At 46.8% G+C, this 15,697-nt stretch overlaps 1 protein-coding gene across 48 annotated transcripts in view; it reads right to left on the bottom strand.

Moving 5' to 3' along the window:
• The window catches only part of DGLUCY (D-glutamate cyclase), a 164,134-nt gene that overhangs the window by 16,214 nt on the left and 132,223 nt on the right, over positions 1-15,697 (bottom strand). For 35 of the 48 annotated variants that reach the window (XM_065549230.2, XM_005562016.4, XM_073998092.1 and 32 more), the window contains 3 exons: positions 13,101-13,200; positions 9,840-9,988; positions 5,087-5,206 (listed from right to left, as the gene is read on the bottom strand). In XM_065549230.2, the coding sequence (XP_065405302.1) occupies positions 5,087-5,206; positions 9,840-9,988; positions 13,101-13,200 (369 nt within the window). Of the gene's footprint in view, positions 1-4,998; positions 5,207-9,839; positions 9,989-13,100; positions 13,201-15,697 lie in introns of all 48 variants that reach the window. The other 13 variants (XR_012416061.1, XR_012416060.1, XR_012416067.1 and 10 more) reach the window with 1 other exon arrangement.

The raw sequence follows: 15,697 nt of genomic DNA, 5'->3' as shown, positions 1-15,697 counted from the left end.
TGCTATGTCTGAAATTAATGTAGCTACTTCTGCTTTCTTTTCATTAGTGTTAACATGGCATATCTTTCTCCATCTCTTTATTGCTAATCTGTTTAAATAGAAAGACACATGTAGTGTCTTTATAGCTAAAGTGAATTTCTTGCAGACAATATATAGTTCAATCTTTTTTTTTTTTTTTTTTTTGAGACAGAGTCTTGCTCTGTCACCCAGGCTGGAGTGCAGTGGTGCCTCCCAGGTTAAAACGATTCTCCTGCCTCAGCCTCCCAAGTAGCTGGGATTACAGGTGCCCGCCACCACGCCCAGCTAATTTTTTGTACTTTTAGTAGAGACGGGGTTTCACTGTGTTAGCCAGGATGGTCTCGATCTTGTGATCCACTCGGCCTCGGCCTCTAAGTGCTGGGATTACAGGCGTGAGCCACTGTGCCTGGCCTCAATCTTGTTTTTTTAAGTTCACTGTGGCATTGATGTTTATGGTCTTATTGATAAGTTGGATTAGTAGCTACCATATTTGCTGCTGTTTTCTTTATTGCCTTTGTTCTTTGTTCCATGTTTCTGTTTTGTTTTTTGTTTTGTTGTTTTGAGACCGAATCTCACTCTGTTCCCCAGGCTGGAGTGCAGTGGCATTATCTCGGCTCACTGCAACCTCTGCCTCCCGGGTACAAGCGATTCTCCTGCCTCAGCCTGTTGAGTAGTAGGGACTATAGGCATAAGCCACCATTCCTGGCTAACTTTTGTATTTTTAGTAGAGACGGGATTTCACCATGTTGGCCAGAGTGGTCTCGAACTCCTGACCTCAGGTGATCCACCTGCCTTGGCCTCCCAAAATGTTGGGATTACAGGTGTGAGCCACTGCACCTGGCCCCATTTTGGTCTTCTATACTTTTTCTGCCTTTTGTGGTTTTAACTGAGAATTTTATATGATTCTATTTTCTCTCCTTTCTTAGCATATAAATTCTACTTTTCAAATTAGTTTTTTAGTGGATGCCCTAGAGTTTGCAACATATATTTACAACAAAGTCCACTTTGAAATAACACTATACCACTTCATGGGTAGCACAAGCAACTTACAACAAAATATTGCTAATTCTTCCCTCTCATTCCATGTACCATTGCTGTCATTTATGTCACTTATTTTATTTTTTTGAGACAGGGTCTGACTCTGTCACCAAGGCTGTAGTATAGTGACACAATCATGGCTCACCACAGCCTTGACCTCCCAGGCTCAGGTGATCCTCCTATCTCAGCCTCCCGAGTAGCTAGGACTACAGGTGTCCACCACCATGCTCAGCTAATTCTTCTATTTTTTGTAGAGATGGGGTTTCCCCACGTTGCCCAGGCTGGTATCAAACTCCTAGGCTCAAGCAATCTGCCCGCCTCGGCCTCCCAAAGTGCTACGATTACAGGTATGAGCCACTGTGCCCAGCCTGTCATTTGGGTCACTCATACACAAACATATATCAGCATATATATACACATATGGCATATATAATGGAATGCACTGCTATTATTTTGTGCTGTTATTGTGAATAAACTGGTATCTCTTAGGTCAAAAATAAATATGAAAATTTTTATTTTACCCTCACTTATTCACGATACTCTTCCTTTCTTTATGTAGATTCAAGTCTCTGACAAATAAAATTTTCCTTCTCTCTGAAGAATTTCTTCTAACATATCTTGCAAGGCAGATGTGGCAATAAATTCTCACAATTTTTATTTGTTTGATAGTCTTTATTTCTCCTTTATTTCTGAAGCAAATTTTGCAGGGCATGGAATTCTGCGTTGGTTGCTACCTCTCAATACTTTAAATAGTTCAGTAATGTAAAGATTAAAGGTGGACAGGTGCGGTGGCTCTCTCCTGTAATTGCAGCACTTTGGGAGGCCAAGGAGGAGGAAGCACCTGAGGTCGGGAGTTTAAGACCAATCTGACCAACATGGAGTAACCCCGCTTCTACTAAAAAAATACAAAATTAGCAAGGCGTGGTGGCGCATGCTTGTAATCCCAGCTATTCGGGAGGCTGAGGCGGGAGAATCGCTTGAACTCGGGAGGCGGAGGCTGCAGTGAGCCAAGATCACGCCATTGCACTCCAACCTCGGCAACAGCAGCAAAACTCAGTCTCAAAAAAAAAAGAAAGAAAAAAAATAGTTCAGTCTCTTCATGCTTATAGGGTTTCTGTAGAGAAGTCAAATGAATGTAATTTTTACCTTTGTTCCTGTATAGGTAAAGTGTTTTTCCCCACCTGCCTCTGGCTTCTTTCAGAATTCTTCCTTTGTCTTTGGTTTTCTGAAGTTTGAATATGATATGTCTAGATGTAGCTTTTTGGCATTTATCCTCCTTAGTGTTCTGTCAGCTTCCTGGATCTATGGTTTGGTGTCTGACATTAATGTGGGGGAAATTCTCATTTGTTATTGCTTCAAATGCTGCTATTTATCGCTCTCTTTCTTCTCCTTCTAGTATTCCCAGTAGTATAGGTTATACCTTTTGTTGCCCCACAGTTCTTGGATATTCTGATCTGTTGTGGGTTTTTCCCCCATCCCAGCACTTTTTCCCTTTGCTTTTCAGTTTTGGCAGCTTTTGTTGAGATATCTTGAAGCTCAGAGACTCTTTCCACAGCCATGTCCGGTCTACTCATGAGCCCATCAAAGGCATTCTGCATTTCTGTTACAGAGTTCTTCTGTTACAGAGTTATTGATCTCTACTACTTCCTCTTTTTTGTTTGTTTGTTTTTTTCCTGAGACAGGGTCTTGCTCTGTCATCCAGGCTGGAGTGCAATGGCTTAGTAACAGCTCACTGCAGCCTCAACTTCCTGGGCTCAAGTGATCCTCCCACCTCAGCCCCCCAAGTAGCCAGGACTACAGGTATGCACCACCACACCTGGCTAATTTTTAAATTGTTTATAGAGATGGTATCTTGCCATGTTGCCCCAGCTGATCTACTACTTCTTATTTATTCTTTTGTAAAATTTCCACGTCTCTGCTTGCATTATCCATCTCTTCTTGCATGCTGCCTACTTTTTGCAGTTAAGACTTTACCATATTAAAGTCATATTAATCATACTTTTAAAAGAATTCCTGGTCTGATAATCCCATCATTTCTGACATGTTTGTTCCTTCTCTTCAAATTGTGTTTTTGCTTATCAGTGTATCTTGTAAACTTTTTTTGTTGTTGAAAGGTCGACATAATTTACTTGGTAAAAGCAACTGCAGCTGGGCCAGGCACAGTGGCTCATGCCTGTAATCCCAGCACTTTGGGAGGCTGAGGTGGGTGGATCACCTGAGGTCAGGAGTTCGAGACCATCTGGTCAACATGGCGAAACCCAGTCTCTACCAAAAACACAAAAATTAGCCAGGCGTGGTAGTGCACACCTGTAATTCCAGTTACTTGGGAGGCTGAGGCATAAGAATTGCTTGAACCCAGGAGGCAGAAGTTGCAGTGAGCTGAGATCGTGTCACTGCACTCTAGCCTGGGTGATAGAGTGAGACTGTCTCAAAAAAGAAAAAAAAAAGGAACTGTAGCAAATGGACCTTTAGTGATGGCGGTAAGATGTGGCGGGGAGGGGAAGGGCTCTATAGTCCTATGATTAGGTCTCTGCCTTTTAGTAAGCCTGTGCCCTGGACTGTGAACTTCACCACTGCTTCTCAGTTTTGTCCTCTCCCCCTTATGTGGCACAGATTGCTAGAGGGAGCTGGAATTGGGTATGTCCCTCTCCCACGTGGAAGGCTGAAGAGAGGTGGGGTTGGGTAGTTCCCTTTCCCCAGGTAGATTTAAGGCCCATCATCCCAGCACTTTGGGAGGCCGAGGTGGGCAGATCACTTGAAGGCAGGAGTTCAAGACCAGCCTGGCCAATATGGTGAAACCCTGTTTCTACTAAAAATACAAAAATTATCCAGGTGTGGTGGTATGTACCTGTAATCCCAGCTACTTGGGAGGCTGAGGCAGGAGAATTGCTTGAACCCAGGAAGTTGCAGTGACCAAGATGGCATAAGTGCACTCCAGCCCGGACAACAGAGCATTCCAAAAAAAAAAAAAAGAGAAGAGGAAGAGGAGGAAGAGGAAGAAGAGGAAGAGGAGGAGGAGGAGGAAGAGGAAGAGGAGGAAAAGGAAGAGGAAGAAGAGGAGGAGGAGGAAGAAGAAAGAAGAAAGAAGAAAGAAGAAGAAGAAGGAGAATGCCCTAGCCTACTTGAAAATGATTCATTTTTCCCTCCCCCTGATGCAAATGAGGGGATTTTTCTCTGATATTCATTGTGAGAACTTGGTTGAGCGCCCAGAGGCAAAACTCACAAGAGCACGAGGGCCCTCAGACCACTGTGTCCCCTGGAGTTTTAAACTCTCATACTTGCCTGTACTGAGCCTCCAGCCATTTCTCAATTACGAGAAAGGTTTTCCCACCCTGGCACTGGTTCCCACAAGGTTCCACTCCTCTCCAGACTGCGCTCATGAAGTGGGAGACAGACTTTTTCGGGGATCTGCCAATTTTCTTGAAATTTGGGGTGAGGTCAAAGGAGGAGGCCAGACCTAGAAGGACCTGGACACAGGAAAGGTGGGTCCTGCGGGAAAGGAGCAGCAGTGGGAGGTGCAGGGAAGCCCATGGCAGAAGTAGGTGAAAGGAAAGGTGGAAAGCTTCTTGCATCCTCCAAACACTTACCAGATAGTTTTCTTACTGTCCATGCAGATAAAAGCACAGATGACTCTCTTCAGAAAGGCCTTCCTGACCACTGGTCTGAAGTAGCCCTCCCATCACCCTCTCTCAGCTATCTGTACTATCGCCCCCAAAGCTCTCATTACTCTTTAGAATCATCTGATGCGTTTATTCGTCAGGGCTCATTCTCTATCTCCCAGTACTAGAATGGGAGCTCTGTGGAGCACGGTCACTGCAGCTATAACCCCAGTGCTCAGAACATTGCCTGGCACACCGTCAATGTTTGTTGAATGACTGAATGAAAGGTCAGAGACTGAGCACCACCTCCCCTCCCTCCCCTGGTGTCCTCTGCACTACTCACAGAGAAGAGCTTCTGGTCTGGTCAGACTCCAAGCCAGATCCCTCACCGTGGGTAGCCGGCCGGACTGGGCGGCCATCCGAGTGCTCACCAGCAATGACGGCAAAGTCAGCCTCCACGTCACAGGCGATGACATCCCCGTGCCATATGTGCCTCCTCACAGCCTCCTTGACTTTACCCATTCCAAGCTCGTTGCCTCCATCACCGACTCCTGAAGGGAAGGGGAGCTGAGTCAGTGCCCAGGACCAGGGCAAAATGGGGAGGCCTGAAGCAAGGCAGCCCTACGTGTGCTTGTTGCCTTTCAGAAGGCAAAGACGTTGGCTCTGGATATATTCTCAGACAACCAGGAGTTGTGTTTCTTCCCCTTAGGCCTTCTAGAAACTTCTTAAAAATGAGTCCACGTTTGGAACACACCACAGTGTGGGCATGTCCCCTTTTGGGTCACATTCTCCAGCCACGATGGAGCATGTTCTATGCTCTTGGTGCCAGGCCCATGGGAGATGTGGGTATGGTGACACTCAGGACCTCCCTTCCAGTGGCTCCCGCTCACTGAGCCCCTGGGGGATCTGGTGCAAAGTCAGTCCTAGAGCTTACTTTAAAGGCTTCTGCTGAAAGAATGTGAAATGTATGTGTTTTAGTTCATTTTAATCTATACCAGAGGGGTGCCTGGTTAACATCTGAAATATCATAATCAGGAATACACACTCCAAATGTGGTTAGTGAGCATTTGAAAGAGCCCATAGTCTTGAGGCCCATCTGATAGTCCGCGTCAGAGAATTTGTTAATTAGCATAATAAATGAACTCTAGAATAAATACATATTAGAAATGATTTAATTCATTGGTGAAATGAATGGTGTTCAAGATAGGTGGATTGGCTAAAAATAACTAGCAGGTACTTCTTCCCTTGTATGGATAAGATTTAAAAATCTAGTCTGGGTACAGTGGCTCATGCCTGTAATCCCAGTACTTTGGGAGGCCAAGGCAGGCAGATCACTTGAGATCAGGAGTTCGAGACCAGTCTGGCCAATATGGCAAAACCTCGTCTCTACTAAAAATACAAAAGTTACCCAGGTACGGTGGCACATGCCTGTAGTCCCAGCTACTGTGGAGGCTGAGTCAGGAGAATCGCTTGAAACTGGGAGGCAGAGGTTGTAGGGAGCTGAGATCACACCACTGCACTCCAGCCTCGGCAACAGAGCAAGACTCCATCTCAAAAAAGAAAAAAAAAAACCTAGCAAGCCCTGAAGCATGTACCCTTTGAGGTGGTGCTGTAGATCTGGGGACACAGCTCCTGTGTCCAGATATTTTTGGAGGATTCTGTAAACTAGATGTTCAACCCAGTGGGCTGGACTCCCCAAGCCTGCAGAACAGGTACATCATTGTCTTTGTGTCTGCTTCTATAAAGACTTGGAAGATGTGGAAGAATTCTGTCAGAGGCTAGTGTTCACTGTTGTGGGATCTAGATCTGATCCATCTCAAGCATCAGGGACTGGATTTGGCCAAAAGAATGACACAATTGTGAAGGACCACACACCTTAGATTTATATCCTGATGGTTTTTCTCAGAACAGTTCTCTAGATCTATGATAGCCCACTGAATGAGGGGAATAACACCCACCACGTAACATTGTTATCTCGTCTATAGCTGTCTCTTTTTAGCATCTTATGAATTCCATCTCGTTTGGGCTTCACGTCCATCCTGTCATGGATATCGTGATCCTCACTGTACAGAGCTGGCAGTCCCTGATGGGGGCAGTACCTGGGCAGTCAGTGGAAGGTGGAGACTTAAACCCAGGTAACTTGATTCTCAATTGAGCACTATGCCTATGACATGGCAGTTGCCCATGGAACCTGAGGAATAGGGGGTTTGATGGAGAAGAAGAGAAACAGGAAAATTCAGGAGGTAGCCTTGCTGGGCAGGAGGGCCTGGGGGGGCCACAGGAGGAGACTGGGCTCCTGAGGCCAAGAGAAGGCCCAAGGATCTACAAAGGGGGCAGTTCGAAGCCATGAACAGCCAGCTCCACCTGCTTCCTCTGGGATCTCAGGGTTGTCACAGCACAGATGGGGGTCCCGTTCTGGGCGTGGGAGGATGGGACTGCTCTAGCAGCTCCCTCAGACTCTGTTTGCCCCTGTAGCCACAGAGACCTCTTTCTTCCTTCTCCACTCTGAGAACCCCTCCCCCACAGACTGAGGTCCTCCGCCTGCCCAACCAGAGGGACAGGAAGCTGGAAGCCAACCGCACTGTGTGCACCACACCCACAGCCTCTTCTGGGAAAGGCCAGGGCGATTTGCAGAAACTTTCTAATCAGCCTAGAAGGCTCTCACTGTCTCATCAAAACCTCAAAAGCCAAAGGAGACTAATGAGTCTGGGAAACACTGGGAAACACAGAATGACAAACAAGCCTTCATTGCCCCAGGGCCTGAGACCCACCCAGAGGGAAGAAAGCTTCTCCTTGGGGCTTACACTAAACCTTTCAGCAATTCATAAAGGCAGATTCCCTGATAAAGGGCTGGGGCCTCAGGAGTCTGCAGTCGACTCCTAATGCTACCAGCAACACTAATTAGCTGGATGATCTGAGAAAACCTCCTGGGACTCACCTTACCTGCCTCACGGGGTTTTCACAGAGGCTTAAACACTACAATGAATGTGAAGCCTCTTGGAAAAGTACAAAGTTTTGTGCAAACACAAATTATCACATTATTATTATTTTTGAGACAGAGTCTCGCTCTTGTTGCCCAGGCTGGAATGCAGTGGCACGATCTCAGCTCGCTGTAACTTCCACCTCCTGGGTTCAAGCGATTCTCCTGCCTCAGCCTCCCGAGGAGCTGGAATTACAGGTGCCCACCATCATGCCTGGTTAACTTTTTAATATATTTAATAGAGACGGGGTTTTCCCATGTTGGCTAGGCTGGTCTGGATCTCCTGAGCTCAGGTGATTCACCTGCCTTGGCCTCCCGAAGTGCTGGAATTACAGGCGTGAGCCATCATGCCCAGCCCACATTATTATATTATTAATGACTGGAGGCCAGGCTCAGTGGCTCATGCCTGTAATTGAAACACTTTGGGAGGCTGAGGTGGGAAGATAGCTTGAGCTCAGGAGTTCGAGACCAGGCTGAGCATATAGTGAGACCTTATCTCTACCAAAAAATTTTTTTAAAGTTAGCCAAGTGGCCAGGCATGGTGGCTCACACCTGTAATCCCAGCATTTTGGAAGGCCGAGGCAGGTGGATCACGAGGTCAAGAAATCGAGACCATCCTGGCCAACATGGTGAAACCCCGTGTCTACTAAAAATACAAAAATTAGCTGGGCTTGGTGGCATGCGCCTATAGTCCCAGCTACTCAGGAAGCTGAGGCAGGGGAATCACTTAAACCTGGGAGGCGGAGGTTGCAGTGAGCCGAGATCGCGCCACTGCACTCCAGTCTGGCAACAGAGCGAGACTTTGTCTCAAAAAAAAAAAAAAAAAAGGTTACCTGTCAGGCCTCTGAGTCCAAACTAAGCCATCATATCCCCTGTGACCTGCACGTATATATCCGGATGGCCTTAAGCAACTGAAGAGCCACAAAAGAAGTGAAAATAGCCAGTTCCTGCCTTAACTGATGACATTCCACCATTGTGATTTGTTCCTGCCCTACCCTGATCAATTGACTTTGTGACAATACACCCTCCCCGTCCTTGCGATAATGTACTTTGTGATATTCCCCCACCCTTGTGTATGTATTTTGTACTGTACATTTTCCCCACCCTTGAGAAGGTACTTTGTAATATCCTCCCCCGCCCTTAAGAAGGTACTTTGTAATATTCTCCCTGCCCTTGAGAATGTACTTTGTGAGATCTACTCCCTGCCTGTAAAAAATTGCTCCTAACTCCACCACCTATCCCAAACCTATAAGAACTAATGATAATCCCACCACCCTTCACCGACTTTTTTCGTACTCAGCCTGCCTGCATCCAGGTGAAATAAACAGCCCTGTTGCTCACACAAAGCCTGTTGGTGGACTCTCTTCACACGGACGCACGTGACATTACCCAAGCACACCCTGTAGTCCCAGCTACTCAGGAGGCTGAGATGGGTGGATTGCTTGAGTCCGGGAGGTGGAGATTGCAGTGAGCTGAGATTGTACCACTGCACACCAGCCTGGGCAACAGAGTGAGACTCTGTCTCAAAAAAAAAAATTGAAATACTAACCATATGTTAGATAATTTTTAAATTAACATGCTTCATAAAATAATATATGGTACATTCTGTCCTGTATGACCTAAATAATATGCCATGCTTCAATTTTACTATTGATATTACTTTAATATTAGTTTTATTACTTTAGAGGCGGGCAAATAGAATACGCTTTCCCTCCCTTGCTTGTGGGGATGTTGGATTTCTAAATGGCGGTGTCATTAGTGTCTATACCAACCATAATGAACAAAAACTGTCTTTGCAGTGGAAAATGATGGTCCCCACATAACTCTTCCTGGTCATGTGTTCAATAGTCAATAAAAAGACACTTCGGCTGAGCACGGTGGCTCACGCCTGTAATCCCACCACCTTGGGAGGCTGAGGCAGGTAGATCACTTGAGGTCAGGAGTTCAAGACCAGCCTGGCCAACATGGTGAAACCTCGTCTCTACCAATCATACAAAAATTAGCCAGGCGTGGTGGTGCGTGCCTGTAATACCAGCTACTTGGGAGGCTGAGGCAGGACAATCACTTGAACCCAGGAGGGAGTGAGCCAAGATCATGCCACTGCACTCCAACCTGGGTGACAGAACAAAACTCCATAACAACAACAAAAAAAAGATACTTCATGAGGCCACGTTCCTGGTGCATCCCCAGTACTCCATACTTACCAGTTGATGAGATTCCAGGAATCTTCTTTGCAGCAAGAAAAAGATCGTCAATGGGGTCAACCAAGTGCTTGATGTTCATCTTCCTTGCATTGTAGTAATTGCCATCGGCAGCCCTTCCAGCGCGCTCTATGGCCACCAGGTGGTCAAATCTGCCGGGAAGCAAAGGTCAGAGGGTGGCTGCTTTGCTGGGTCATGCCTTCTTGTGTTTGTGCGAAGGATGCTTCTCTCTCTCTTTCTTTGCTTCCTCCATCACTGCAGAACTTGGTGGCACATCTACTCTGGACCAGGACCTTTGCTGGAGGCTAGTCTATCAAATCCGTTTAAGATACAGCATTGGGGCTGGGCATGGTGGTTCATGACTATAATCCCAGCACTTTGGGAGGCCAAGGCAGGTGGATCACTTGAGGTCAGGAGTTCGAGAACAGCCTGGTCAACATGGTGAAACCCCATCTCTACTAAAAAATCAGCTGGGCATGGTGGTGGGTACCTGTAGTCCCAGCTACTTGGGAGGCTGATGCAGGAGAATTGCTTGAACCCGGGAGGTGGAGCTTGCAGTGAGCCGAGATTGCACCACTGCATTCCAGCCTGGGCAACAGAGTGAGACTCTGTCTCAAAAAAAAAAAAAAAAAAAAAAAAGTCCAGCATTGGAATCCTCAGCAATTTCTTTAGTAGGGTCAGAGGCTATAAAAGCAGGAGGCCAATGGTCAGGGTTGCTATGGGGGATGGGAACATTGCTGGTGCCCACCCAGATCCCCTTTGTCCAGCAGGGACAGCCAGGCCGAGAGGCTGAGAGTATTGGCTGCTATTGGCCTGCCGCTGGCCCCTTCCAGGAACTTGTTCAGTTTACAGACACAAAACAGAAGGAAAAGGGCTCAAAATATAAAAGGAATGAGTCTAACAGAAAGATAAACTTCTTTAGATAGAAACAGAGAAATAAGGGGCACAGATGGCATAGTGGTCAGATGTGGACTGCGGCAGCAGATCATCTGGGTTTTGATTCCAGGCCCTCCTGCCACGGGCCTTGAGCAAATTGCTTACCCTTCCTAACATTCATTTCTGCATCTGTATGGTGACATGACCACAGCGTGTACCTCACACAATGTTCAAAGAGAAAAACGAGAAAATGCACAGGAGGCGCTTGTCATGAAGCCCTGAACCTACTTAGTGCTCAGTCAGTATTAGTTACAGTGATTATTATTGCTATTGTTACTAGCAGGAATACTGTTTTGACAATCCAATTTAAGAACATGCAGGCTGGGCACAGTGGCTCACACCTGTAATCCCAGCTCTTTGGGAGGCCGAGGCAGGCAGATCACTTGAGCCCAGGAGTTTGAGACCAGCCTGGGCAACGTGGTGAAACCTCGTCTCTACTAAAAATACAGAAATTAGCCAGGTGTGGTGGCGTGTGTCTGTAGTCCCAGCTATCCTTGGGAGGCTGAGATGGGAGAATCGCCCGAGCCCAGGAGGCAGAGGTAGCAGTGAGCCAAGATCACAGCACTGCACTCCAGCCTGGGTGACAGAGACCCTGTCTCAAGGGAAAAAAAAAAAAAAGCAGGCACAGTGACTCATGCCTGTAATCTCAGCACTTCAGGAGGCTGAGGCGGGTGGATCACCTGAGGCCAGGAGTTCGAGACCAGCCTGGTCAACATGGTGAAACCCAGTCTCTACTAAAAATACAAAAAATTAGCCAGGTACCGTGGCGGATGCCTGTAATCCCAGCTTCTTGGGAGGCCGAGGCATGAGAATCACTTGAACCCGGGAGGCAGAGGCTGCAGTGAGCCAAGATTGTGCCACTGCACTCTAGCCTGGGCGACAAAGCAAGACTCTGTCTCAAAAAAAATAATATACATATTGTACTTTTACATCTCTCTCAATCCTTCCAAGACAGTGTTCTTCAAAAATCTCAACTCTGCTATAAAAAATAGTATGGCCGTTCCTCAAAAAATTAAAAATAGAACATACCATATGATCCAGCAATTTCACTTCGACTTGTATGTCCAGGAGAAGTGAAAGACTCAAGGAGATATTTGTCCACCCATGCTCATAGCAGCAGGATTCAGCGTAGCCAAGAGCAGGAAGCAGACCAAGAGCCCACTGCTGGATGAAGGCCAAACATAATGTGGTATATACACACAAGCGAATGTTATTCAGCCTTCTAAAGGCAGGACATTCTGGCACATGCTGCGACATCAGCTTTGAGGACATTATGCTAAGTGAAATGAGCAGTCACAAAAGGACGAATATTGGATGATTCCACTTATACAAGGTGCCTCGAATAGTCAAACTCAGACAGACAGAAAGTAGAACTGTGGTTGCCAGAGGCTGGGTTGAGGAGGAGATGGCGAACTATCTTTGAATGGAGCACAGACTTTCAGTTTTGCAAGATGAAAAGGGTTCTGAAGATGGATGGAGATGATGCCTGCACAGCAATGTGAGTGTACTTTTATGCCACTGAAGTGTAAGCTTAAAAATGGTTTAGAGAGGCCAGGCACGGTGGCTCACACCTGTAATCCCAGCACTTTGGGAGGCCGAGGTAGGTGGATCACTTGAGGTCAGGAGTTCCAGACCAGCCTGGTCAACATGGCGAAACCCTATCTCTACTAAAAATAGAAAAATTAGCCGGGTGTGATGGTGTGTGCCTGTAATCCCAGCTACTTGGGAGGCTGAGGCAGGAGAATCACTGGCACCTGGAAGGGGGAGGTTGTAATGAGCCGAGATCGTGCCACTGTACTCCAGCCTGGGCGACAGAGCAAGACTCCATCCCCCCATCCAAAAAAACAAAAACGTTTGACCATAACACATAGTAAGAAATACACACACTTGCACGTACACAGTCTTATGAGGGAGTACTTACCATTACTATACAAGATATACAATGATGCTGTATTTCTATTTCATTTTCCAAAGGTGCTGGATACCCCAACTGAAATGATTTCACTATTATCTAACATGTCATGACCCATAGTTTGAGAATGAGAAACTTCTAGTCTTTTTTTTTTTACATCTATGTCTCTCCTCTATCAGGAAGATATGCTGCCCCTCTCTACTGACCAGGGATCTGTTACTTCCAGAGATGCTCTGTGAGGCCCCCAGGACACCTTGAAACCCCCCAGGTTCATTTGTTAGTCTGGTCCATGAGAACCCATCTTCCTTGGCTCATGGCTTCGTTCTCTCTGAAAGGCTCAGCTTTGCTGGCTAAGTTAAGAGCGCATATGGGCGTTTCTACCATCCGCCACTTAAACTGGGATGGGACATACGTACCTAGGTGTTTGTGGGTCTCCGTCTTTGCACAGGAATGCCTGGGCAGCTTCCACTGATCCACCTTGGTAAGTTAATATCGGGATCGGCGTCTTCAGAACACCTTGAAAATAAAGGCAAGCGGGGCACACATCAGCTCTAGTGTTGGATTTTGGAAACTCACGTTAGCTTTTCAAAAGCTTCTTTGAAGGCTATCATTACTGTTATTGAACAACATCTATCTGTAGAACATGTTAGGTAAGCCGAGGCCACGACACAGAGGATACTTAAGTTGACTTTTGGTCCTGGGTAAACTCTAGGGTTGACAGGGGTGGAGGCAGAATCGGGCTAATACAGCCGATCAGATATGCTCCACGCAAGGTGCCCATAATACTGCGGGAACAGTGCCTGTTCTGGCCCACTGCCATCACGAGGGCTGGGCACACATTTATGTGCCCTTGGTGACAGTGCGCCAGCCCTCTGCTACGCACTCAATGTGAACACTCTGATTTAATTTTTACAATAATTCTATGTGATAAAAACCATCATGGCCTGGGTGCGGTCCCTCATGCCTGTAATTCCAGCACTTTGGGAGGCTGAGGTGGGCGGATCACAAGGTCAGGAGATTGAGACCATCCCAGCTAACACAGTGGAACCCCGCCTCCACTAAAAATACAAAAAATTAGCCGGGCGTGGTGGCGGGCGCCTATAGTCCCAGCTACTTGGGAGGCTGAGGCAGGAGAATTGCTTGAACCTGGGAGGCAGAGGTTGCAGTTAGCTGAGATCGCGCCATTGCACTCCAGCCTGGGCAACAGAGCGAGACACCATCTCAAAAAAAAAGGAAGAAAAAACCCCAAAAACCATCCTTATCCCCATTTTAAAGAGGAGGAAAACTGAGGCTCAGAGATGCCAAACAACTTGGGCAAGGCCATGTATATATATCAGTTTCATAGCTCCAATTCTCACCCCAAATTCCCACCCACTCCCCACCTCCCTGCATACCTTCAGGGAAGGTTAAGAACAACTGAAGGAAATTCCCAGAGTCTGTGCCTTGGGTTACTTACTTATATTGGAGTGATTTCCAAAAGTGAATCAAAGTGAATTTGACTCTTAAAAACAGGAGTTTTTAATTACAAAAAGAACACATATTGTTGTAGAATACGTGGGAAATACACAGAAAATCCCAAAACAAAATAAAATGAACTTGGTTTTCATTAACTGATCTATCGCACAGCAGGTAGGGGTAGAATCCCAGCATATACACTGGCCAAACACAAAGTCTCCACACAGAGCTTAAGATGGCAGGGAGCTGAAACAATTTTCATTAAAAGGCCAAATTGCTTTTACGTTCTTCATCCAAATGTAATGGAAGTTCTGCAAAATCCAATATAGCAAATTCCACCCTCTGAGCTCCCATGAGGACGAGAGACAAGACCCAGCTCTGAGTGGAGTCTGGCAGGCATCTCCAAGCCAGGCTGTCAGGTGAGCAGAGAGGGCAGAGCGACTTCTGGGAAGGGGGCAGCTGAAAATACCCGGCAACACCGTTGTCCGATGGAAACGAGGGTTGGCCTGCGAGTAGTGCTCTACACCGTTGCCAGCCCTTCCTCCCGAGGCCTTTCTCTTCTCTACGGAAACACAGCCCCTCGCCTTTCCTCTGGCCTCAGCACCGCTCCTTCCCATCTCCCTCACTACCTGCTCCACCCTTCTCCTTGTCCTCTTAACACTGGGAGACCCAGGACGCAATCCTGGGTCCTTCGCTCTGCCTCCATTTATTCCCACGGTGATTTCACCCAGTATCTTGACTTGGGAGCCCACCGACACGCCAACAGCCTCCCAATTTCTCCTTGCCCATGCTACTCTCCTGAACCCTTTATATATCACTAACTGCCTCCTTGACTTCTCCACTGTGTGGCTAATAGACACCTCATACCTAACAGGGTCAAACATGCATTCTTCTAAAAATTGTGGTAAAATACATGCAACATAAAATTTACCATCCTAGCCTATGTATTTATTTAGAGACACAGTTTTACTCTGTTACCCAAGCTTGAGTGCAGTGGCATGATCTCGGCTCACTGCAACCTCCACCTCCCAGGTTCAAGCGACTCTTGTGTCTCAGCCTCCCATGTAGCTGAGATTACAGGTGTGCACCACCACACCTGGCTAATTTTTGTATTTTTAGTAGATATGGGGTTTTGTTATTTTGGCCAGGCTGGTCTTGAACTCCTGACCTCAAGTGACCTGCCTGTCTCAGCCTCCCAAAGTGCTGGGATTATAGGCATGAGTCACTGCGTCTGGCCTGTTTTAGCCATTTTCAATGAAGTTCAGTAGAATCAAGTATGTTCACATCGTTGTGCAACCATCACCCCCATTCATCTCCAGAACTTTCTCATCATCCCAAACTGAACCCCTGTACCTATAAACAACTCCCCATTCCCCTCTCCTCCCAGCTGCTGGCAACCACCACTCTACCTTCTGCCCTATGAGTTTGCCTACTCCAGGCACGTCATATGAATGGAGTCATACAATATGACTGGCTTAATCCACTTCTCAAGATGTCCTCAAGGTTCATCTATGTTATAGCATGTGTCGGAACTTCCTGCTTTTTTAAGGCTGAGTAA

This window comes from Macaca fascicularis, chromosome 7 (genome assembly GCF_037993035.2).
Source record: "Macaca fascicularis isolate 582-1 chromosome 7, T2T-MFA8v1.1".
Lineage (NCBI taxonomy): Eukaryota > Metazoa > Chordata > Mammalia > Primates > Cercopithecidae > Macaca > Macaca fascicularis.
The sequence above is the reverse complement of the archived record's forward strand: the minus strand, read 5'-3'. Positions and strand labels throughout refer to the sequence as shown.